This window comes from Caloenas nicobarica, chromosome 5, assembly GCF_036013445.1.
Source record: "Caloenas nicobarica isolate bCalNic1 chromosome 5, bCalNic1.hap1, whole genome shotgun sequence".
NCBI lineage: Eukaryota > Metazoa > Chordata > Aves > Columbiformes > Columbidae > Caloenas > Caloenas nicobarica.
The window spans coordinates 47790231-47816412 of record NC_088249.1 but is presented as its reverse complement, the minus strand read 5'-3'; the positions used below and the strand labels follow the sequence as shown (position 1 = coordinate 47816412).

At 39.7% G+C, this 26182-nt stretch overlaps 1 protein-coding gene across 3 annotated transcripts in view; it reads right to left on the bottom strand.

Annotated features, from left to right (window-relative positions):
* SLC1A2 (solute carrier family 1 member 2) overlaps window positions 1-26182 on the bottom strand; it is a 97611-nt gene that overhangs the window by 18199 nt on the left and 53230 nt on the right. For all 3 annotated transcript variants that reach the window (XM_065635529.1, XM_065635528.1, XM_065635530.1), the window contains exons 2-6: window positions 12099-12238; window positions 8775-8927; window positions 7932-8182; window positions 4830-4998; window positions 1720-1846 (exon numbers count right to left, since the gene is read on the bottom strand). In XM_065635529.1, the coding sequence (XP_065491601.1) occupies window positions 1720-1846; window positions 4830-4998; window positions 7932-8182; window positions 8775-8927; window positions 12099-12228 (830 nt within the window). In that variant the 5' untranslated portion in view covers window positions 12229-12238. The remainder of the gene's footprint in view (window positions 1-1719; window positions 1847-4829; window positions 4999-7931; window positions 8183-8774; window positions 8928-12098; window positions 12239-26182) is intronic.

Here is a 26182-nt window from a genome sequence, read left to right as displayed (position 1 = left end):
CTTATAAAAAATTACACTGTGTCAGAGACAGATGTCTGATTTTGTTTAGGTTTGTGTAGCAATGCCATGCTCCTGAGAGTCTGGAGTTGCCACAGGAGTTTCAGCTCTCTGTGCAGAGAAATCATCAACCAAATAAAATGTAACTCTGCATAAAGAAGTACATTTGTCTTTATAAACACACATTAAAAAACCCCCTGCTTCTGGCCACAACAGTTCTTTAAAAACTATAGAGAGAGACAAGCAAGTGGAATCCCCAACACCAATCTCCTTTCTCATGAAAAGAGAAATAAAAAGCATATCATTAGAAGTAAACATTTACAGTGAATATCTTGAAACTTGAATTATTTCCTGCCATTGCAACACTAACTACTAGAAAAAATTTATACTGTAGGCAAGGTATTATGTCTTGAGTGTACCGACTGGTGCTAAGTGAAGTAATAGCAAATTCTTGTTCTTGAAGTGTTAATGAGAGCATAGTCACTGTCTCTCTATAGAGTTGAGAGAAGCAGGTTACGATAACTATTGAAATCAGTAGGGCTTTGTGTTTTTATGCAGCAGGATCATCTACAGAAAAGCAGAAGCATAACAGGAACACAAAGTCATTACTTCAAGCTCTTTTGTGCTACACATTTGCACATCACTGTTAGCTATCCTCTGCATCACTCTTGCATTACAGTCTCCCTTTGAAACACTGATGATGCTGAAAACGCACTTCAGGCACTCTGCTCCCTTTTCTATAAATTGTGTCTATCTATAGCCTCAGAGAAGAGGCGTACTGCAGCCTTGTAAATCAGGAAACCACTTCCAGGGACACTAGGGAATCATGGGCAGCAACGAAGCATGATATGCATGTATTGGAGTGGCTATTTCTGCTCTCAATGACCTAAGAGATGTAAAACACAGTGGTACAATGCCGAACAAAGCCATGCATTTTTATGTTCTCAAAAACTGGTTTTGTGTGATATGGCCGAACTTGGCACTGTGTACAAATAGCTCTGGGGAAGCCCTCAGAAGAAATATCTCTAAAGAAAAAAAAAAAAAAAAAAAGGGAGAATCCCCTTCCAGAAATATAAACAAGAGCTCAGTCTTAATTGGGTAAAGTTACTCCCTTGAAGGCAAGCCAGGCACCATTCTTATGAATGAGTATACTTTAAAAACAAGACAGATACCTTCCAGTGAGCCCATTGCAGCGAGGTTGTAAGACACAGATTCTGCAGCAGCTACGGGTGGAGGGACTACACGTCACTGAAAACCACTGTAATTTTATTTGGTAGTAAAGTATTTTTACTACAGAAGACAGTGAGTAAAGTGTGTCTCCAGGCTGCTTTGTAATTATACCTCCTAGCTAATAACCTGGGATTATGCTGACCTCTCAGGAAGATTTGGATGTTCTTGTGCAGGGCATTCTTGCTTGCTTAGATATCCTTCTATGTAATTAACTTCCATAATCAATGTGGCATTTGAAGGCCTTTTCTGGTACCTGAATTTATTGGATTTCAGTAAACAAAGAGCAGAATACCTTCAGAAATATTTCAAACTGGGTCCTAAATAATACTCACTGAATAGAAATAATGCTGCTGTGGTTCTAACATACCTGTCAAGGCTTTAAAAAATGAACTATTTCATTACATTGTTCACTAGCAAACTGTGGTTACTATATGCTATGCTAGGGGTTTTTAAAATATTTTTTAGTTCTAGAAGTTAGAACTTTAAACTTACCACATGATCATAGTTACTAACTTCATTACAATCTCATTCAGGATGTTGAAGAAATCCACCATCATCTTCGCCTGTTCTCCCATTTTCCCCATAGCAATGCCAAAAGCAATAAAGAATCCTATCAAACCTATTAGACAAAATGGCAAGACAAAAAAAAGCAAGTCAAAAAAAGCAAGTTCTTAGGAAGCTTTTGCACCTAGTCAATGTCTTGATACTACCTCCTAATCCAGTTTTCAGAACTATAGTGTATTACACATCTCTTGGGACTTTTTAATATGGACTCACTCTCAACTTTCATGATGATATTCGAACACCTTTTATTCTTCAATATTTTACTAAATCTCAATTTCACAGCGCAACTATGTCTTTTTTCTTTTTTCTTAATTGATTCTATACCTATATGGTAACGTTTTCAGTGCCATGCAACTGTTAGAAGCTTCATTGCCCCTCGTAAATGGGAGACGCGACACAGTGCCATATCATGACTCTTTGTTGCTAAAACAGTCACTAGACACCACAAGCATTTTCCTCAAGCTTTACAAAAGTCCCTTGACAGATCTAATCTACAGACTAGTCAATCCTGGAGTACAGGCAAAAGTAAAAGCAGCCCCAGAACATAACTTTTTCAGGCCAGCAGTATTCCAGTTAAATGAAGAAGGTGGGAGTGGGAGGAAAACGTGGGTATTGCACTTTAAGCTAAACCACAGAACTTCCATTAAACAGACTAACCTCACTGAAACCAGCTGTTAGCAGATACATAATCATAGAATTTAGTACAATATTTGGCTCCTAAATTTAAATGCTAAGGTGTGAAAGTCCAGAGTATTGAACTATCACCATGAAAAACCGAGTGCATCTGTCATGCATTACTTCCGAGCTGTGTCTCCAATGCTAACCTTTACCATCCAGCAATTTTCAATGTCCAGAGTGGGATTATTAACTGATACCAACAGATAGTTTTAATCTTCAGCCCCACTTTGAGGCCAAACTTTCAGTCATGACATGAGTTCAGTATTCGAACAAATGTGTGAACTCATCTGGGAAATTCCTAAGGAAAAACCCATCTGGACACAAAAGCATTCAAGAGAAATGAATTTCAGCTACCAGCACTCTGAGAGAAGACAGGCTGTCCCATACCCTCACACTGGGTTTAGCAACCAGACTTTTTTTTTTTTTTTTAATCCAGTCTCCTGGATATATACTCGTTCTTTAGCATCAAGCTATCTTTGTCGAGTCACTTAAATAGGGAAATTAACTGTATGAAGTGTGCTGCAGAGCACAGAGAAATGATTAAAAGCTTTTCAAACACCAAGTAACTTCCTGAAATTCAGACTCTGCATCAGGAAATGTTAGTAGGTGGGGTTTTTTGTTAATTCCTAAAGAGCTGCTACATTAGTCATAAGAGTCAAGTTGGTTCATATTTGCAGGAATTTGTCTGGCTTGTACAGTTTACGCAAGCTGGATGGCAGTTCCCCAACGTTTTCACTTCTTCTTTCAAAAGCGAACTACACCAAACCAAACCAAGAAACTCTGCAACATTTGAGACTCATTGATCAAAATACTACAGCAAATCCCCCCACCTAAATTGTGTATTTCCTTTCTGTAGGAATCATATTCAGCCTTCTAGTTATTTTCTTATCCATGATAGAGCCTGTACAAAACAAGTCCAGCACTAAATGTAATGCAACTCTCACATTAGAAATATTGTTTTCTTTTAATGCATAAGCAGAGCTCCAGGAGAGAAAAAAGCAGGTGAGGGTAACGGCATGAGCAATATGCTGCTGCCTCAGACAGGGTGTGCAAAATGACAATTTGCAGCTTTGAAAGGAAGCAGCTCCTCTGCCCACAGGTGTTGAATGGAAGGAGGAGCCATGGAGGCAGGCAGAATATAGTGGCTCCTCACTCTTGTAGAGCAGGATGCCTTGCAGAGAAACAAATAATTACTGATCAGCTTACTGATGCAATCTCCCGTACATCTGAGCAAAACAGCCACTGCCAACCAACTCACCAATACCTGGAGAAGCTCTGCAGGCACAGCAACCACTGTGTCAGCAGGAGCAGCTCATCAGGTATAACGAGACTGTAAGGGGCCATTTCCCACTAAAAAAGTGATGGTGAGATAAAGCAGTGGTTTAGGTACTGCCACATATTGTCCCATTTAGAGGACAACACCTATAAACACAGGTGTCAGCCTCAGCCCCGTGGACATGCTGCCACAGAGCATGTGTATCTTCAAGAGTAGGCCTACCAATGAGGCTACAAATTGAGGGCTAATTTGTGACTGACTTGGCCCACTTCCAGAAAGTAAGAAGGTGAAGGAGGAATATTCATCTCTGGGCTGACAAAACAGTGAGTCTAGGCACAGAGAAGAAAATAGAAGTGGTGTGGTGGCTCTTCGTTCCCCCGTGCCTCTGACTGAACGGGTGGTTCAGGAAGGAGTGGGAGATAGGCAAAACCTTTGTACCACCCTCACTTGCTGACTTGTCCAGATGGCACAACGGCAGTTGTTCATAATTTGCAGCTGGTAAAGGTCAGCAGTCAAGAAGAAAGAAGGAGGGAGTTGTGACTCAGAGATGTGTCAAGTCTCTCTGGGATTATTCTGGCCCAGCTCTGGGTAGTGCAGTTCACACCCCACCTCTAACTTCAGGCACTGCCTCAAGCCAAATTCTAGTTCAGTGTGCCTGAGACACCTACTGGAAACAACTGAGCTCCAATTCATCAGGGGGTGGGTAAAGCACCGGCTCTTAAAGCTCTTCCCCATACTGTTTTGCCAATATGCGTTAGTATAGGTAGGCTACTTCTAGGATGGAAGGATATTTTGGTTAGTTCCTACAGGCTTCCCCACTCTATTCCAGTTAATACCTGCAAAGCTGCCAATCCAGAATAATTTACTTGTTTTTTTTCTGTGATACAGTCATATTTCAAGTAAGACCACTAGATTTTCATCTCAGAGACCAATGGGCAGCCAGTAGGTGACAACATTTGATGATTATTTGGGGAGACTAAATTTGCACTGAAGAGCAGATCAGACAACACTGGCTACCCAGTCACAGTCAAAAGCTGTGTCATACATAGGATGTACATATTTGACAGGCAAAAACTTTTCCTACCCAGGACATTCATGCCATCCTTAAATTCAAGTCCCTTCTTAATGACCAGCTGGGATTCTGATGGTACTTCGCGCACTGTCTCATTCATCATAGCAAAAGCAGAGTCAGTGACATTAGGTGGTTCTTCAATGGGTAGTGGCACCAGCACCTTCTTGGTGACAGTTTGGATCTGAAAGCAATAAAAAAGGAGGATGAGAATGGAAACAGACTGAATGCAATCCGTATGGGAAATCAGGAAATAAAAATAAAAAGAGTCTTCACTTGAAGTTCCAGGGAACTATATTTTTAAAGGATTAGACATGCATTCCACAACCTCTTACCCCCTTTTCCAAAATTAAGTTTGTTTTTCAAATAGTTCCAAGAGACACAAAGTCTTGTGAGTCTTTCTCATGACTCTAGTATGAAAAGCATGGCAAATACTTGTTCCTTACCACCATGATGTAACACTTTACAGATAGTCAGCTCCTTTGTCCAGATGGTTCATAAATGGTGATTCACAGATTATATGTTACATATTGACACCATTTGTTCAGCACCAAAAGGCAGGTACCCCTAAAACCAGTCACAGCAGCAACTCTGCAGTAAGGTTTGTTATTCAGGATGGTCTGCCCAGCTCAAGTTATCATGGTTTGATAGTTAACTTGAATCAAAAACTTATGGCATTTCCAACACTTCATTTGGTGACTGCTCAAAATGGAATACTCTCAGTCCCCTGAGCTCTCTAATTAAAATACTGTGAGTGACAGATAACAGAAAAAATATCAAAGCTGCCAGATACCTATTAAGTCAAATCTGACTGCCTCAAAAAGAGAAGACATGAGCATCTGAATGGATATGGACCTCTCCTGGCATGTGAAAGGTAGGGTCCAGGGAAAGCTGGGAAAAAATGGCAGAGGGAGAAATGAGCTTGAGTTTATGGCTAGGAAAAAAAGGAAGGAGTGGGAAAAGAGATCTGTGACTTGCTGCTTTTAGAAGGGATGTTTTCCTGCCACTTCGCACCTTAAGCCTTTCCTGCCTCTTCATGGCTCGGGGACAGAAAAAAAAATGTTTGGGAAGTTATGACCAGTCACTTAAGTAAAAGGTCCTAAGCCCTTCTTTGCACAGGGTCATAGTCACTAAAAATGCTGAGCTTAACATTAAGTTTAGATTCTGACAACATTTCAGGCCAGAAAACCATTTGAACGTCAGAGTCATATTTAGAGATGATAGTCCCATTCTCTTTCATGGCACAATAATATCTTAAGTCTCTGCTGGAATAGCAGTTTTCACTATAAACTATGACTTTCTTGTGGACCATACAAAAATTCAAGAGATACTTAAATCCCATGATGATTCAGATTTTAGTTTGCAAATGAACTATCTCAAAATTCCAAGTGGATCCCTTCATTGCTTTCTGCCTGTTTGAAAGGGAAGGCATGTAAAATCCTCCCACAGACTATGGCTACACAGTACCATTGCTGTGCACCCTTCAAAATAATTCTTCACAGGATTTCTGCAAAAAATTGCTCCCTCCTAAGGCAACCTGGAAACAGTAGATGCTCATGGAGAGAGTCTCTATAAATGTAGGAAGAGAAAATATATGTTGACACCATTAAAAGCAGTTAATTTTCCACCTAAATAAATAGAGAGGCAAGTAAAGTCTAACTCCTCACTGAGGAGTTAAGGGCTAATAGAAGGTACAAGTTCCATCTGGAAAGGAGCATGACTCACTTTGCAAATGAAAGGTGGCTTTGTGGCAGAGGTTTTCACTGGCAATTAGTTTGGAATCTGATAAAACTCAACACTGGAAAGCCAAAAAGCTCAGTAGCTTTTTTGACTAAAATAAAAAAACTCCAATATATAAACACTGATATTACACACAATGAAAAAGCAATATTAAGGTTTCAAGAAAACTATCTGACATGGGTAGCTTAATTCTTCTTTCTCACACTTTTTGTCCTTTGTTGAGAAATCTGACCATTGTCAACTGACCAGAAATGTAATTCTTCTCTCTTCTACAGTTCAAATGAGGGAAAGGAAGAAAAAAACATAAGCACTCTGCTCTCCCTTCACTCAATTTTGCAAAAATACATTTCACATTACTTGTCATGCTTAGCCACCCACAGTTTGACCACATGACTGACATTTCCATGATGATTTGGAAATGTTGAGAATGTTCCAAGCCCTTTTGGCAGCTTAGGTTGGCCTCCATACTTCCACCCCACATGGCCTCTTCTCCTTCACCCCTCTTCATGTGATTCTTTGGCCATAACCACAGCTCCAACTATCATGCCATTTCACATAGGAACATTTAAGAACACGTTTGGTAACAAACCCCATTCCATCCAAAAAAAAAAAAAAAAAAAAAAAAAAAATCTGCATTATTGCCAAACAATTTACTTGTAGGAAAAAGCAGCTTACACAAAAAAATATAATATGCTTAAGCAGAAATTAGGAAGCATGCAAATTTTATTTATTTTACCCCTCAAAGTGAAACCATTTTGATTAAAAATTATCTACCTACAGAGCAAGCGACACAGGGTGCAAGCATTCCTTCTTTCCCAGCATACTTCAAACCTGGCCTGATGGAGACACCTGTAGGTGGGTCAGCCACTTGATTGTATTATCTCTACCTAGTCTGGACTCTAATACAGCAATAGAACTTATGAGAGGTTAGACTTTGGGGTACATTGCTACTGGCAACCAGCTGGAATCCAGATCACCCATATAGTACAAACAGGGCATTATAGAATCATCAGCTCTGTAACTCACACCCAAGATCAAATTCCACCTGGGTGAAAGACCCCATAATTCATCAACTGTTCAGCCCTAAGGCAGCACTCATGACTGTACATATTGTATAAAAAGTGAGTAAAAAAATATAGGTTTATTTAATAACAAACTAAAAATCATCTTAAAAAAATCTATGAATTTAAATTACTACAACATAAAACAAAACAGCTATAAATAAAGTTCTTTGATATACCTGCTCAAGACTTAAGATGTCTATTTCTCTTTGCATCATCATTTCTGTCATTCACCTAAACAATTAGATTAACTCTACACACGTCCCTGGTATGTCAAAGATATAACAAAATATTGACAAGGTGTAGAAGGTTTTACCTGCTGAAAGCATGCTTGGACCAGATTTTCAGGGAACAGGTTTCGGATCAGATCCAAGAAAGCATCCAGACTAGATACTTCATCATTCTTCTTCCCTTGACCAAGCTGTCTCTTGAGTTTTGGATTCCCTGGATGGATGGCTAAAACCAAAATCACACCCAGCACAGCAGCAATAATAGTGGTGGACATGTAGTAAACCATGGCTCTTGTACCCAATCGGCCACTTGCTTTAGCATCTAAACCAGATAGTCCTGCAGATGTTTTATTTTAAGAAACAAACATATATATTGAGACTCAATATCCAATTCAATAATCATCAAACAAAATCCTTTATAATTTGTGAAGTTTAATGACTGCCTAAAGGTGCCTACTTTTGTCCTTGTGAAATTCTCACCACTAAACAGATTACTGAAGCTTCTCCCTCCAGTTTTTATGTGAACAATGTCTGCTACTACTAATTTGAGGAGATATCACACCATTCTCTGCCCTTGACTGCTGCAAACTGGCCATGGTCTGGTTGACACCACAGCTTTAAGAAGGCTAGGCTCACTAGTGTCATGCCATCTTATTTGTAAGGTCCAATCCAGCAATTATGTGAAACATCATATTAAGAAATTTCTAATGTTCAGGAAGGTAGTATGTGTGCCTGTGTTTGAAAACAAATTCATTGGAGCATCTACATATTAAAGCAAATGAATTTAATTGGAAATTAACTCTGAAATACACACTGCAACTGCAAAATCCCTGACAGGATCACACAATTATTCTTCCTACATCACAGAAAGAAAACCATGTGATATCTGCAGCAAGCATCTTAAAGTATTTATGGCTAATAGATTTTACCTGTGATTAAACTGGAGATAATTAAAGGGAGGATCAGCATTTTTAGCATCCTCATAAGTATATCTCCTGGGAAGGCTATCAACATGATGATGTCAGGGTCAATAGGTGTTGCTAGACGAAGAAAGCCTCCACACAGAGCACCCAGGATGACACCTGGAAGAAAGAGAGCAGGTAGGTAACATAAATATACCTGACTGCACATTGATTATGCACAAGAATAGCCTGGCAGAAAAATAGTTACACAAGGCCTCTAACTTTTGGTACAGAGACAGATTTTAGAAAGCTTAGCCTTCTGATTGATATGAGGCTGTAACATGCTTACCATGTATCTCATGATTAAAGAGAAGTGGTCCTGATGTAGAATCTTCTGCCAGCTGAGCTTACACCTATTGTACTACTTTGCTTCTGCAAATACAGATTTGCTGCAAACTACAAGGTTATTAAGGTTTACTAACACTGAGGTTTACTAACATCCTGAGGTTTATTACCTGTGTAGGCCTTGCAATACATTGAGGGATAGTAAAATATAATTCATGTAATTGTTTTACAGCTGTCAAAATTGAGGCACCAAGAGGTGAACTGATTTATATAAGGCCATACAGAACTGACAAAAGAGCCAGGGTTTAGGACCCAGCTCTTTGGAGTATGGCATTTATCTTTCAACATAAGAATGGTACCACTTGAAAACAAGGTCAGCATGAGTAGCTGTTTTACACCCTAAGAAAAACCCTGCATAAAAGCTAGAATAGTCTTGTGAGGAAAACAGATTCAAGTTTTATTTGGAGGGTTTTGGAAAAGAGTGCCTGATCAATATTGCACATACCATTGAAGAAAACTTGATTCTTAGTACTCACTTATTATTCCTTCCCTTTGATGGTCTGCATCATTCTCTTCTATTTGTGCTAATGTTCTCAAATCACAAACATCTCTTCCTGACTTATTTAGATTTGTACAGTGATAACACCTAAACCTCTCTCTCAGGACCGAGAGGTCTAGGGAAGAAAAGATCATGTTTACTATAATAATATGGTACTTGTGAATGATTATTTTATGTTTACATCCAAGATGCCTTACATCCTGATTCCAAGCCCAAGTCTCAAGTGTAATAAAACTTGACAGCAAAGCCTGAGTTGTGATTTGCAGCAACTATGGCTCTCTGAAGTATCAGTTTGATACAATGGAAAATATATGTGTATTTAAAACTTTTTCTGGGACTGTATCAGGTGCCTTCTAAATATAATTCAAGGAAAATGCTGTCTAAACACTTCAGCAGAATGGGTTTTGAAGGCTGAAAAATATGGATGTGAAATTTGCAGCTCAAGACCAGCTGCTGCTGGTCTTTCAAACAACAACAAAACAAAGTACTTCTGTGAATTTGCTGCATTTGTCTGTTAGTTTTTCAGTGAAAAAGAAACAGGCAAAGAGCCAGTGAACCACAATAAAATGTCAAACTGTTCCATATTTGGAATCTGCTAAAGCCAGAGGCAATATTCAGGATGAGATCATGGAGTGATGGCTTACAGCTACAGAGAGGGGGACAAGCCTTAAAAGCAGCAGAGCATGACCTGAGAGATAAAAGATTAACTAAAGGAAATTTTGAAGAGTTTTTGTCTTTTTTTTTTTTTTTCCAAGTAACTGAAAGAAAAATGTGTGGTGCATTTAGTTCTACTGAATGACATTGATCTGACTGGTCTTGGGACTTAAATCACACTCCATTCAAAGCCTGAGGACTGGAGGAAAGCCAATGTCTCTCCAGCCTTCAAAAAGGGGCAAGAAGAAAACTACAAGCCAGTCAGCCTCACCTCCATCCCTGGTGAGGTGATGGAACAGCTCATTCTGGACATCATCTCCAAGCATGTGGAGGAAAAGAAGGTTATCAGGAGTAGTCAGCGTGGGGTCACCAAAGGGAAATCATGTTTGACCAACTTGATAGCCTTCTGTGATGGTATGACTGGGTGGGTAGACAAGGGAAGAGCAGCGGACGTTGTCTACCTTGACTTCAGCAAGACTTGACACCGGCTCTCACAACATCCTCACAGGCAAGCTCAGGAAATGCAGGCTGGATGAATGCATGGTGAGATAGATCATGAACTGGCTGGATGGCAGGGCTCAGAGGGTTGTAATCAATGGTGCAAAGTCTGGCTGGAGGCCTGTAGTTAGTGGGGTTCCCCATAGTGTTAGGTCCAGTCCTGACCAAACTGTTCATCAATGACCTGCATGAAGAGACTGTGTGCACCCTCAGCAAGTTTGCAGATGATACCAAACTGGAAGGAAGGGCTGACAGACCAGAAGGCTGTGCTGCCATTCAGCGAGACCTGGACAGGCTGGAGGACTGGGCAGAAAAGAACCTAGTGAAGTTCAACAAGGGCAAGTGTAGGGTCCTGCACCTGGGCAGGAATAACTCCAGGCACCAGTACAGGTTAGGGGTTGACCTGGGGGAAAGCAGCTTTTCAGAGAAGAACCTGGCACTCCTGGTTGACAACAGGTTGACCATGAGTCAACAATGTGCCCTTGTGCCCAAGAAGGCCAATAGTATCGTGGGGTGCATTAAGAAGAGTGTGACCAGCAAGTTGAGGGAGGTTCTCCTCCCCTTCTACTCTGCCCTGGTGAGGCCACATCTGGAGTACTGCATCCAGTTCTGGGCTCCCCAGTTTAGGAAGGACAAGGAATTACTGAGGGAGTCCAGCAGAGAGCTATGTAGATGATTAGAGGCCTAGAGCACATTTCTTATGAGGAAAGACTGAGAGAGCTGGGTCTGTTCAGCCTGGAGAAGGCTGAGAGGGGATCTCATCAATGTTTATAATATATCAAGGGTGGATGTCAAAAGGATGGGACCAGACTCCTTTCAGTGGTGCCTAACAATAGGATGAGAGACAACAGGCACGGACTGAAGCACAGGAGGTTCCATCTGAATATGAGGGAAAACTTCTTTACTTTGAGGGTGCCAGAGCACTGGAACAGGCTGCCCACAGAGGTTGTGTAGTCTCCTTCTCTGGAGACATTCAAAACCTGCCTGGACACATTCCTGTGCAATCTGCTCTAGGTGAACCTGCTTTAGCAGGTGGGTTGGACTAGATGATCTCCAGAGGTCCTTTCCAACCCTAACCATTCTGTGATTCTGTAATGTATTTCAGTCATATAGTTTTGCTTTGTATTGTGTCAGTAATACACTGCATACCTGAACTAAAGTGATGATGCCTATGGGCATTCTATTTACTCTCTGACTGTTCAGGTGGAACAGCTGATGACCACAGACAGGTCTGTGGTACTACATGAACAAATGTACATACACACACAATTTCTAGACCAGCAGATGTAGCTTACCAAATACAGTAAGTGTCAGGAGCAGATTCCTGTGGAGCGACTGGCAGAATTGCACACATATGTTCCTGGATCTGTGCTCCACTGGACTTAAATTACTTTCATGCATCCGCACTTCTACTTGCTTAGGCATATTGTTGGCGCTAGAATGAAAAATGAAAATCAAGTAAAAGTTATAGCACAAGATGCCAAAATTGAGAGGAAAGTCTGGATTCGTTCTGGGGATTCTGATGCATATTTAGTCAGTTCCCACATTTCACAAACACTGTATATTTACCGCTTTGAAGAAGTCTCTGAAATGGCAATTGTTTGTTCTTCTAAAGATGTAGCCTTCCAGGTAGTTTTGTGATTATCTCTCAAATGATGGAGATAGGTACACAATTAATTCCTGAGACACATCATCCCAACTGTTTCACAGACTAAACTATTGGTCTTGAGCTGGAAAATTCACTTTCTCCAAAGATCACGGCTGTCTACTTAACTAGGAGAGAGGCTGAAGAATAAAGTTTCTTTTAGTGGGAAAATGCAGATTTTAATACCTTATTTAATTCCAATTCAGGAAAAGAGTTTAAAAATGAAGATTTACTTGCAAAATAAAGCATTCCAAAACACTTTACTTAATCTTGCCAAAACGTTTCATTTCAACATTACATTTTATTATAATATAGTCAGAATGCTGAGGTCAAAAGAATCTTTTTCAACTTGGTTCTAATAAGACTTGCAAAACTGCCACTGAAAATTAGTCAGAAAACTATGCATTCCCCAAGAAAGCCTTTGTTTTCATTGAACTGGCAGTGTTTAGAGGAAAAAATTTTTTTACTAACTCTGGTTTATATTTGAGTAAGTGATATGCACATGAGTGCAGGACTTTGAAAGCCATGTCTCTTTCTCAATGCCTGAGAAATCACTAGCAATAAACTCCCTTTTTATATAGAAAATATGAAATTGTACTCAAAAAATACTGAAAATATTACTACAAATAAAACATACAGTTTCCCTAAAAGTTACAGCTGTCTACTTAAATATGATAAATAAAGAACAATTTTTTTATTATCAAGAAAATATATATTTTGAGATCTGGTCTTATGCCAGATTAGGTCAAGATTTTAGAAAAAGGGAACCAAATCTTTACAACAGCAGACTAAGGTCTATAGACCTAAAACAGATCTGAAAAGACACAAAGTTTTGATGTTGTCAGTACTAAACCATTTCCAGAGAATCAAAACATTTTTTTTGTTATAAGCGGTACAGCTTTTTGTCTTCATAAAGTTTCTCAACAGAAAGTTATGATTAGAACTGTAATAAGAATTCAGTAATTTTGATGCAAATAGTTCCATGATTTTCCCTTTCAAAGTGAAATGGCATTTTTTTTTTGCAATATATTTCATTGTTTAAAAAGTAACACAGCAGAAAACGTGTTAGAGGATACTCACTTTAGGGGAGAAAAAAATGCTCCAAGTGTTGTAATTTTTATTTTGTACATTTTAAAATATTTTACAATGGTCATTGCAACAAAATGTGCTGCTGATGGTGGAATAACAAACAAGAATATCAGTGCATATTCTGACAGCCTAATTGTGAGACATGCCTACTTCCTGAATACTTATGAATGCAAGTATCAGAGACAGATGAGGATTAGCCAGGGGATGAAGTGCATAGCAGTTATTTGAGGAATTATGAGAAAGATGAGACAGTGTCTGCAGTTTTCCTGCACATGGGTCACAAAGCCATGAAAACACTGGTCAAAGTGTGCCACAAAATCAAGCAACTTGGGATCCAAATGTTGCAACTGAGGACTACATCTAGTTTCACTTGCATTCTGAACACAAATGTATGACTTGTTTAGACCTATTATTCACTACAGGTTGATTATATATACTCCTCTGAAACTTTGAAATATGGACAGCTCAAAGTAATTCAAAAGAAAACCTTAGAGGCTTTTCCATTGGCAAACAGGCAGGACAGGAATGCATCAGTTAACAGAGGCACTTAATTATGTTATTTGTCTTTCTAGGATTTTGCTTTGGGCTAGGTTTAGTCTGGTTTCCTGGACCCTTTTCCACCTGATGCCATGCCTATAGCTTCATACCATCCAAAGGAAAGCAACCTCACAATATCTGCTTCTTCCACTGTGTATCTTTTCTCTAATTCACAGACAACGGGAGCATATCATTCCCCTGACACCATTGCTGAAATGTCTGCCCAAACAGAAGCAGGCCTGCTGTGGTGTTCAGACCTTATTTCTATTCCCGTCCATTTCTAAGTAACAGCATGGTGTTTGCTGGCCAGATACTGCTGTCCACTCCAAGTCTGGTCAGCATACAAATAAAGACTCATGAAGGGAGGGGATGGTGGACCTACTCCCACAGCTGTAGTGAGTTCTTCAGGATTATGCCCCAAGTGAACCAAAGCCAGCCCTGCTTGAGGTGGTCAAACAACACAGAGCTTTCACATGATAGCAACCATCTTCTTCAAAAGTTCAGTCACGTAGAATGTAGATATCCAAATATCCTCTGAGAAGAGAAGGAAATAAGCTCTATAAGAATATTCCTAAATTTCCAGGAACTTAATACTGTATTGTGTGTTTCCCCTAAGTGCAAAATATGTGTTTTACGCTCTCCAGCTCTTCGAGTGAAACTTCAACATGGACTGAAATTTTGATTGGTATGGGTTTTTTAAAGAAAAAGACTCAATACTAAAATATGCTAAGCATGCATATCTGTAATAAAAAGCTTTGACAGATTAATATAATCACATGAAAAATGGTAATATGAGGGATAATAATCTCAGCATTTGCACTGTTAGCAATGCTCTTAGCAATGAGATTTTTATGACTAGACCAGTGACGAAGCATTGTTCCAGGCTTTTGAGTATGTTATGGAGGGGTGGGGAGTGGGAAGGGGGTGGGAGGGAAAAGTAGGGAAACAATAATGGAATAAATACTTTATGTGAAGAATAAGAGAAGCTTCTTGTGTAGCACATGACAAAATCAATATTTTACACCAGAAATTTTCTACCCAATTACTAGAAGATGAAAATCTGTTTGACCTCTGAATCATGGTAATGATTATTATGGACTGAGTAATCCTCCTTGTGCTGTTTTTTTTTTTTTCCTTCTATTTGCATCTTGTAAACAATATTTATCTCCAGAAAATTACAGAACTTTTTGCACCTAAAACCTGCAGTCACATAATGACATAACTGCAAGAAGTTTCTATTGAAGTCAATGGAAGACATACAGATGTATTTTAGGGCAGAATCTGGGCCCTTATGGATGGGATCCCTCTGAATGTGATCTACTCCTCTGTTGTCTGTCACTGACATTAGTGCATGCTCACATACACGTTTCTCCACACCACGAAGGCCACAGTGCCACGTTAAAGCACGCAGGGAAGGGGCTCTAATGTGTATAAGGCTTTCTTATGCTTCAGATTTTCTTGCTGATAGAAAAACTTAAAGCATGACAGAGTGGCGCTTGACTGCGGGCAGTCCTGGGACTCAAATGCAAAGCCAAAAGTGTACCAACAACATGAGCCCCTCCTAAGCAACTGAACACTGCTAGTATAATCTTTATGTCAATGGTACCTCTGTACATAGGTAAGTACCACAAAACAGTGCAGAATGCATTTTAGCTGCTGTGATCTTTCAAACATGCAAATGAATACCTCAGTTAAAGAAATCATTGTTCCACTGCACTGAGCTTCTATGGCTATTCAAACAAATGAAGCATCCTGAATGCTCATCCGAAACCCAGCAGACTGAAACTTCTTTTAGCCTAACTTCAGTGAAGCCAGAACATGATAATACAAATTAATTCTGCTCGTAATTTTCATATGTTATAGTGACAAGCAGCCAAACAGCTAAACTCCAAAATAGGTCCACAGAGAACTTTAAAAACTGAGACCTTCAAAGTAGATAATATTTTCTGCCAACTACAGGTGCTTGAAAACATTGACAGGACTTATTAAAAAACGGACCAAACTTTGGAAAATGTGTAGTCACATGAAACAGCACATCACATGAAATAGCATATACCAAGAGCTAGATATATGTGGTGGCTTTTGAATGATTAAGTATGATCTTCTGCCTAGCCCAGTGTCACCTACCTTGCTCCCTTTTGAGGCAGCACTTAACCCTAGAAAAGGAGAGGAACTCCTTTGACCCCAGGAGATTTGATTTTTATTCATCTTAAGAGAGTACAGAAGTGTCTCAAAGTGAACACAATCTGTATTTTCACTGACTTCAAATAGAGTCTACTCTACCAAGGTGATATGTAAGTGCATTAATAGAAATTAATATCAGAATTAAACTGCATTTTTACTGCCTTTTAAGCAAAGAAACTCTTACCTTAATAATTAGAGATGTTAGCTACTTGCTCTTTCCATTGTCTCTCATCCCCACAGTATGCACGAGGTACAAGAAAAAAAATCTATCTGCAAGCATTTGATTTTAGATTATCTAAATATTTACAGTTAGTTTTGCATGTGAGATATACAGTGCTATATGAGATAATCAATTTATCTGCAATTTTTAAGCTATAGCCTGTTTCTGTTGCTGGTTGCTATGCAGAAGCATGTCAAAGTGCAGGAAAATAATCTATTAAAACACAAGGGATTTTTTGTTCCTATTTCCTCCAAGCATTTTTCTTAGGTTTTATTTTACCTTCCTCTGGGAAAGCCTGCTGTTGTATTTCTTTTCAGCTGCTGCTTGCTTTCTTGTATTCACACTGAAGTTTCAAGTCTTAAAAGGCTGGAAAAACTGTGCTTCTTTTTCTTGATTACCAAATATAACTCCATTCCTTACAAAAGTTAAGGGTTAACAATTTACACAATTGAGTGACAAGGCCCTTTTATATTGTCGGTTATGGAGAAAGAATTCTGTATCTCACAAATACTTACCCAGGTTGGCATAAGCCTAGAGTAAAGACTAGAGAAAACAAATAATCTTCCATCTAAATGAAAAGTTATAGGCAAAGATCGCAACAAAGCTAGTGAAAGCAGATGCTGTGGATGAGATAAATTAGCGGAGATTATGTTTTAATCTGTATAAGGTATTTCAGCTGTGTCAATCAAGCAGGTAATTCTCAGTATAAAAGTCTGCTTTGGTCAGTGCAACATGGTGGTTAGTTTGGTCTTTAGTTTTGGGGATGGTGAGTTGTTTAGAGGAGAGCAAGTGGCTATTTTAGAATAGGATAACAAAATAAAGATTATAATATTTTTGGAACCTGGCAAAATAGCTCTCAGAGGTTTATTAAGTGTTATTTAGCAGAGACTCAGGGTTTGAGCAAAATATTTATGAAAGATTTAGGGACACGGCATTTTCTTCCTAGAACACCGTGAATAAAGCACCAGTTTGTGTTTTGTAGGAATTACTTCAAGCTAGGTAGCAAGAGTTGAAAAAACCAACCTTGGACAGACTAGCTGAAGTTTTGGTTCAGGGTCTAAAAACCTCTCTTGAGCAGGATGTTTGCTGTCAAACAAAACACAGCTCTCTTCTGAAGCAATGAGTAAACAGCAGCTGTAAATGTCAGTATTGTTGAGTTGTTCCTAGGAGGACTGGTCTTCTTAAGGGAGGGGGATAAAAAATAAAAAAGATGGGGGAAGGGAGGTAGAAAGTTCAATGGTGCAGAGTCTAGTTGGAGGCTTGTAGCTAGTGGTGGTCCTCAGGGGTCAGTACTGAGTCCAGTCTTGTTTAAACTGTTCATCAATGACCTGGATGAAGAGACTGACCCTCAGCAAGTTTGCAGATGATTCAAGACTGGGAGGAGAGGCTGATACACCAGAAGGCTGCGCTGCCATTCAGCAAGACCTGGACAGGCTGGAGGACTGGGCAGAGAAGAACCTAGTGAAATTCAACAAGGGCAAGTGTAGGGTCCTGCACCTGGGCAGGAATAACCCCATGCACCAGTACAGGTTAGGGGTTGACCTGCTGGAAAGCAGCTTTTCAGAGAAGAACCTGGCACTCCTGGTTGACAACAGGTTGACCATGAGTCAACAATGTGCCCTTGTGGCCAAGAAGGCCAATGGTATCCTGGGGTGCATTAAGAAGAGTGTGATCAGCAGGTCAAGGGAGGTTCTCTTCCCCTGCTGCTCTGCCCTGGTGAGGCCGCATCTGGAGTACTGCATCCAGTTCTGGGCTCCTCAGTTTAAGAAGGACAAGGAATTACTGGAAAGAGTCCAACAGAGGGCTACGAAGATGATTAGGGGTCTGGAGCATGTCTTCTACGAGGAAAGGCTGAGAAAGCTGGGTCTGTTCAGCCTGGAGAAAAAAAGTTTGAGAAGTGATCTTATTTATGCTTATAAATATCTCAAGGGTGGGTGTCGAGAGGATAAGACCAGACTCTTTTCAGTGACGCCCAACAACAGGATGAGGGGCAATAGGCACAGATTGAAATGTAGGAGGTTCCATCTGAATATGAGGAGAAAATTCTTTACTTTGAGGGCGCCAGTGGAACAGGCTGCCCCAGAGATATTGTGGAGTCTTCTTCTCTGGAGACATTTGAAACCCGCCTGTGCAATCTGCTCTAGGTGAACCTGCTTTAGCAGGCGGGTTGGACTAGATGATCTCCAGAGGTCCCTTCCAGCCCTGACCATTCTGTGATTCTGTGAAAGCTGAGCTAGCTTTCTTTATTTCAGAATAAAAAGTGAATAAGCTGCCAACGACCTAATATTCAGGCAGGTTGTTCAAATCAAATCGCAGCTGAAAAGTCATGGCAAAAATGGTATCATGAAGTTTGGTGCACAGTAAACTTGGTGAATCCTCACTGACAGAGCTTGTCCCAGCAATCGGTGGAATTGCATGGGAGCAAATGCAAGCTTAAGCATCACCTTACCAAGAAACTTCTAGTTTCAGTTGAAATAGAGTAATCTCCTGCTTTAATTACATCAAGGCAATAGCTGCTGAGCTTCTTTTAGGACATAGACTGGGACTATGCTGTTCCACTCTGATACGGCACGTGTTGCAATGTGGGCTTTTATTTTCTTAGATTAGATATATTTTTCAAATCACAGCAGCGCTGATGTAGGTCATCATATACAGCCACAATATGATAGACCATGCAGGGGACAGAGCTAAAATACTTATATTGTGCAAAGTATATATTAGCTTTGGCATCACTCCTGCTATGCGATGTCCAGTTGTTTAACATTGTATTTTACATGAATAAAATATTTTGGTCAGGTCTTGGCCTCTTTGGGAACAAAAAAAAGGCAAAACCAAACACACAAAACTATTAACACTGCAAGAGTAACGCAAGCTTTAGTCTGCATTAATAAGGATTTTATGTTAAGTCTCTTGCTGCCACTAAGCCTTGTTATTGAATTTTAACTGCATTATGTAGGTTTTTTCTTGTTATTTGTAAGACATTAATGAATTATGAGTGGAGATTTAGTCATTTACCACGGAGCCTGTTTTGGCCTAGGGACTGGTATTACAAGCAACACCATTAAGCATGACTTGCTTTTTGCAGTGGGAGAAGAACTTTTCTCCCTCAACCATTTTACAAGGATGCTGTTTTCTCTGAGTTAGCATTTAATATACTTTCCGTGAGTTTAACATATTCATATGGGTGAGTTTAATCATAATCATATCAGGACAACCACGTGATCAGGCCCAGTCAGCATGGGTTTATGAATGGCAGGTACTGCTTGATTTACCTGATCTCCTTCTATGATGAAGTGATCCACTTAGTGAATGAAAGGTTATGGATGTTGTTTACCTGGACTTTTGTAAAGCCTTTGACACCATGTCCTACAGCATTCTCCTGGAGAAACTGGCTGCTCATTGCTTCAATGGGCATACTCTTGACTTGGTAAAACACTGGCTGGATGGCTGGGCCCAAAGAGTTATGCTAAATACAGCTGGTGGCCAGTCACGAGTGGTGTTCCCCAGTACTCAGTATTGGGAGACACTTCTGTTTAATATCTTTATCAATGATCTGGATGAGGGGATCAGGTGCATCTCAGTAAGTTTGCAGACAACACCAAGTTGGGTGGGAGTGTTGATCTGCTGGAGGGTAGGATGGCCATACAGAGGGATCTGGACAGGCTGGATCAATGGGCTGAGCCCAATTGTATGAGATTCCACAAGGCCAAGTGCCAGGTCCTGCACTTGGGTCATAACAACCTTGTGTGAAGCTACAGGCTTGGAGAAAACTGACTGGAAAGCTGCCTGGCAGAAAAGGACCCGGGGGTGTTGGTTGACAGCTGGCTGGATATGAGCCAGCAGTGTGGCCAGGTGGCCAAGAGCATCCTAGCTTGTATCAGAAACAGTGTGGCCAGCAGGACCAGGGAAGTGATTGTCCTATTGTACTCAGCACTGGTGAGGCCTCACCTTGAATACTGTGTTCAGTTTTGGGCCTCTCACTACAAGAAAGACATTGAGGCGCTGGAGTGCATCCAAAGAAGAACAACAAAACTGGTGAAAGGTCTAGAGCACAAGTCTTATGAAGAGCGGCTGAGGGAACTGGGGTTGGTATAGTCTGGAGAAAAGAAAGCTGAGGGGAGACCTCATCATTCCCTACAGCTACCTGAAAGGAGGTGGTAGCGAGGTGACTGTTGGTCTCTCTTCCAAAGTAGCAACTGATAGGACAAGAGGAAATGGCCTCAAGTTGAGCCAGGGGAGGTTTAGATTGCATATTAGGAAAAATTTCTTCATTGAGAGGGTTGTCAGGCACTGGAACAGGCTGCCCAGGGAAGTGGCTGACTCACCATCCCTGTAGGTGTTTAATAGATGTGCAGACACAGTGCTTAGGGACATGGTTTAGTGGTGGACTTGGCAGTGTTGGGTTTATGGTTGGACTTGATGATCTTAAGGGTCTTTTCCAGCCTAAATGACTATATGATGCTATGATTCTATATGCAAATAGGTGACCAGCAGCATCCTTACTGAACCTGCAGGGAAGAATTGTTTGCGTGAACCCGCTCCTGTCTTCAAACTAGTTAGCAGTGATACGTACCTCTTTCTATTGATTTTTTTTTTAATATCGTTTCATGAGGCCATTTAGGAAAACTACTCTACACATCCACCTGAATTTGCAGTCTTTGAACTTAGTCTCCATTTGCTTGCGTTTTTAAAACTTCATTAGGATTGGCAGGAGGTTTTGCTCACTAAATGATTCCTTTAACAGTTTATCCAGCTTTTGAATCTGCTCAGGAAGCTTAATTGTACTGTGGAGAAAGGGTAGTCTAGAGGCCATTTGAAAGCAGGAGCAAAGGAAATGAAGTATAACCTCACTTGACTTTTTTACAAGCAGATGGTTCTTTTTTACATATCCATCCCTGTCTTTCCATGAATTCTTATCACCGTGGAGCAGAGACTTTTTTTCTTTTTTTTCCTGGAGTTTCTTTATGTCTGATTGTCTAATGTATTGCCTTGTATATTATCTGGGCTGCAGCAATGCATCTGAACAATAAGAAAGAGAAGTAACGGTGATAGATCTACCAGGCAGAAAGGAACTGTTCTTTACTCACAATCACACATCCTGTTTATGTCCACGTACCTGGCCTTCAATAATCTCTTTAGACAGACTGCAGTGCGTGGATAAAGCCTTTTCCTGTGCAAGATTTTTCCTATTAACTTGCAACTTAGATTTTATATAGCATTTTATGGAATATTATATGGAAAATGATCCCTATGGAGAGGCTGTGAATTGAAGCTCACTTTTCATGAAACCCTGCACCATAAACCACATGAAGCAACAAATCACACTGAATCACATCAATTTCGTTAGAAAGAAGATAATGATATTTTACACAAACAGGTATGTAACTGTATACCTAGAAATGTTTTGGGAGTGTCAGGTAGGCAGGGGAGAAAGCAATCAGGAAACACCTAAGTGTTTAAAAGGAAGATAGAGAGGAATTTCTGCAGTAAATTGCAAAAAGGAGATCTGTAACACTAACTGCCTACCCACCGGGTGGTGAGTCTGATGGTAGGGAGCCACAGGAACATTTACTGGTACCCTTCCAGAGGGCAGCCACGAACCCACTGTCTATGGGACCCAACAAAGCAGTGCCTTTGGGCATCTCTCACCTACTCATATGAAAACAGAGTGTGTCAGAGTGTCTGTGTGTGGGCATGTTTGTGAGTTAACTAACTTTCCAATTTAGTGGCACAACAAAGCCTGATGGAAAGATATTAAGTTACAGTTCCTAAGTCAAGGTACTCAGACCTCATGCAAGACAGGTGTCCTGTGAACTTCTATGGTTCCTGGCAAAGAAGATCCCCAGCACTTTACTAGGACAAAAGTTTCAGAGATTGGAAATTCACTCCTTGCAGAAACAATGGAAAGACTCAAAGGTGCTTCTTGCGTCTGCATGCACTGACTAGTCTACAAAGCAGAATGAGTGAACAGAGATTTATGTTATGTTTGTCTCCTTGTGAGCATGTCCAGGGTGAAATAATAGAGTCCTGGTAAAGATTAGCTGTTGCTTGCAGGAAAGCAGGATTTGTAATATAGCTCACATTTTTGCAAAGAAAAATTCTTCCTATTTGCCAAGTTCTCTGATTCATGCCAGCTGAGGATCTGGGCATGAACTTTTTTTTTTTTTTAACAAGTCTTTACGTTTGGCACTGACATTTAAGTGAAGCTCTGGCTCTGTTTACTATCTGCTTTTCTGAAACTGAATCTCAAGCCTAATCAACCTAAAAAAGCAAATCCTATTACGCCAAGGTAAAGATTCAGATTTACTCTAAATTTCAAACCTCAAAGGGATATCAGTTCTTTGTGTAAGGAGGCTTCTGGTTTGTTTCTTGTTTGGAATAAACAAGGTGCTTTTCTATCTACAGGTGTTGTATTCTATCCATCATCCAGGGTCTAAAGCAAGACAGTGTGTTTTAAATCATATAGTATAATACCTACCATAAAGATGATAATTTATTAATGATGCACACGTGGAATATCTTTTTTAACTGACAAATTTCTGATAGGCCTTTACGTTGGTGCAACAACCTGTGAACTTCCATGCTTCATTAGTCCAGAATTATGTACTGAGGCTGAGATGAAGAGCAATAGAATCAAGTACGAATCATATTATTAGTGTGCCAAAGAATATAATAACAATATGCTCGGGAACTCAGAGACAAGTAAAATAATGATCTTGCATTTGCTTTTACCCAGGGTGTGCCACGTAGCACAAAGAAAAAGGCTATGAAATGATTGAGGATTAATGTAGTTTTCAGAGGCATTGAGCAAAGATTAAGCCAGTGAGAATCTGAGAAGATCAGAAAAGTAGCAGCTCCTAGACATGCTGGATAGGGACAACAAAGAGTAGAAGTGTGGAGGTTTTTAAATATAATTCAGAGTGGTTCACAGAAAGGCAGACTGAACCAGGAGACCTGATTGAGATAGACAGTAAGAATTAATTTTGTCATGACAATGGGAAGCAAAATGTGTGTTCTCCAATGAATTTATTTCTTGAGTGATGGCTCTCAAAACACTTTTTCCCATGGTAAATTCTCACAGGTTTGTCAATGAAAGCAGCTACACCAGTGATTTTGGACCACACCACTCGCACAGAATAAGTTTCTAGTGGCCTGAATTGGTGCATCAGAGCTCTACAATTAAGTAAGTCTTACCTAAATCTGAACACAGTTATTAGCATTCATCTAGACACCATTAAGGATAAAAATACCCAATCTTAATTGCTTTTTTTTTTCCTCACCAAATCTGTGTATTAACGATTTACTAACAAAAGTATGATACGTGTTAATGAGCAGAAAAAATACCAAAAAAAAGAGGAAAACCTTCCCTGCCTCTCCTGACTATAGTTCTTGGTATCAACTTTGAAAGTTTCCTATAGCTTTGATAGCAGCATGGAAGTATCCATCTAGGAGTCTTATTTATGTTGTGCTGTAAAGAACTGCTGTAAACTTCCATGTGATTTCAAGAAATACAGCTCCAAAGTATCTTTCAACTGAAAATAGTGACCACAGATGATAGAATCATATAATACCAGGTTGGAGGGGACCACAAGGATCATCTGGTCCAACCTTTCTTGGCAAAATGCACAGTCTAGACAAGATGGCCCAGCACCTTGTCCAGCTGAATCTTAAACGTGTCCAGTGTTGGGGAATCCACCACCTCCTTGGGGAGATTATTCCAATGGCTGATTGTTCTCATAGTGAAAAATTTTCCTCTTGTGTCTGCTTTAAGCTGCAAACAGAAGTTTCCTGCTATTCCCAAACTTCATCTTTCTTTTCCAATATGAGCTATAAACTATATCTCCAACGAGATGCTTCTCAAAGTACTAAGAAAACCTTTAGTTTGTAAATGTTTTCCCAGAAGTGACTGGATAGTGCTAGCTTCAAGACTGAAGAAAAAAAAAATCAGAGCTGCTCTCAGTCTTCCAGTCTGAGACAGCTGACCCTTCACATTTTCAATATTTTACTCTAAACCCTGCAAAGGGCACAAATAGATCCAAGTTTGACTAGACTTCAGATAACCTTAATAAAAAGCAACTAATGCATTCAGTTCCATGGGAAGTTTGTCAATGAAACAGCACATTTAATCCAGCACTAATTGTGTTCTAAAACATTTCTCAGTGCTTCCTGTGGGAGAAATGTCTCTTCCAGAAAGGACTGTGGATAGAGTCAGAAACTGTTTGCACAAAGAGCAACTACTAAGGAGACTACAAGAAAACAGTTGCACTTCTATGCAGAAAATGTCAGAATTTGGATTGGTTTAGAGAAACTTGGAGTCCCAATTTGCTCCTACATACCCTAACAGATGTTAATTATTCTTTGACTATAGATAATGGTGTTTCTCAGCTGTTCTCCAAAATCTGACTTACAAGGAAATTTTAAACAACTATAAAGCAAATTTACCACGGCAATCTCTGAGTGCCAGGGACTTCTATGAAAGTGCAGAGGTCCCATACCATAACGTTATAAACAGACTATATTTGTTCACCAGTACAATGTTATCTCACAAGCAGAAAAACAACAACAACAACAAAAAAGATTTTAAGCCTTTTTCTCTCACCATATGGCATATTTTAACTCAAAATGTATCCTGTTTAAGAAACTTCTAGTCATTCTTTTCTCTTATTAATTTTGTTATTTTTTTCCAGAGTCCATTCTTCTCTTTTTATGCCAATACGCTTTTATTATAGGCAGATATTCAGATTGCTTTAATTACAACTATTGCTTTGACAAAATTGTTTTGGCCAAACTCTGCTCATGTTCCCTGAAAAGAGCCTCAGCAAAAATTACTTGGACTGAGCTCTGAATAAGCAAAGAAACTTAGTTTTGAAGAAATACTAACTTCCTGTAGTATGTTAAGGAGATTATAGAAATCAAGTGTAGCATAATAGAATCATTTGTGACACATTATTTTAGCTGTACATCTCAGCATGCTCCTTGGAGAAGGATCACAGACAGCAAGCTTTGATAAGTGCATGACATCTGCTGGAACCAAAATACTTCTTACAGAGGAAATCCTAAAAGGCAGCAATAACTTTCACCCAGTATAAAGCATCTTCTTCATTGTCTTGTGCTTTCGTAATTAGCATTTTCATATTGTACCTTTCAAACAAATGAAAAGCAGTAGTAAACACACTGCAACCACATTCTTGGGAAAGGAGGGAAAAGTTCCATATTCACATGGACTCGGAATTTATTCTAGCAGCTGTATGAAATGGAATGGACATCAGATACATAGGTTGCTCAGGTGATCTGTTTATGATTATTCCTTCCTTATCAACATATCAGAGATGTCTGCTAGGAAACTACACCCAGAAAACCAACAGTATTAAGATGGAAGCTCATAAATACAAAATAGCTTTCACAAAGAAATGTATATTTAGGGTTATGGGCCTGAAGATGAATGATTGGGTTGTTTTATATCTTATATATTATACATATGATGCCCTCAGAACACACATCATTCCATCAACGGGTTTGCCTTTGTCTCCCCCAGGTCTGCTTACACTCATTTTACAGATGCAAAAGAGTTGAGAGAATCTCAGTCCTGGCAGGAATAAGATTATGTTTGGCATTCTACAAGTCTCTATCCTAGCAAGACATTTTCTTGAACATTTTATTTGTGCTGCCTATTTAGTATTGTCCACTTGACTGCAGTATAACAC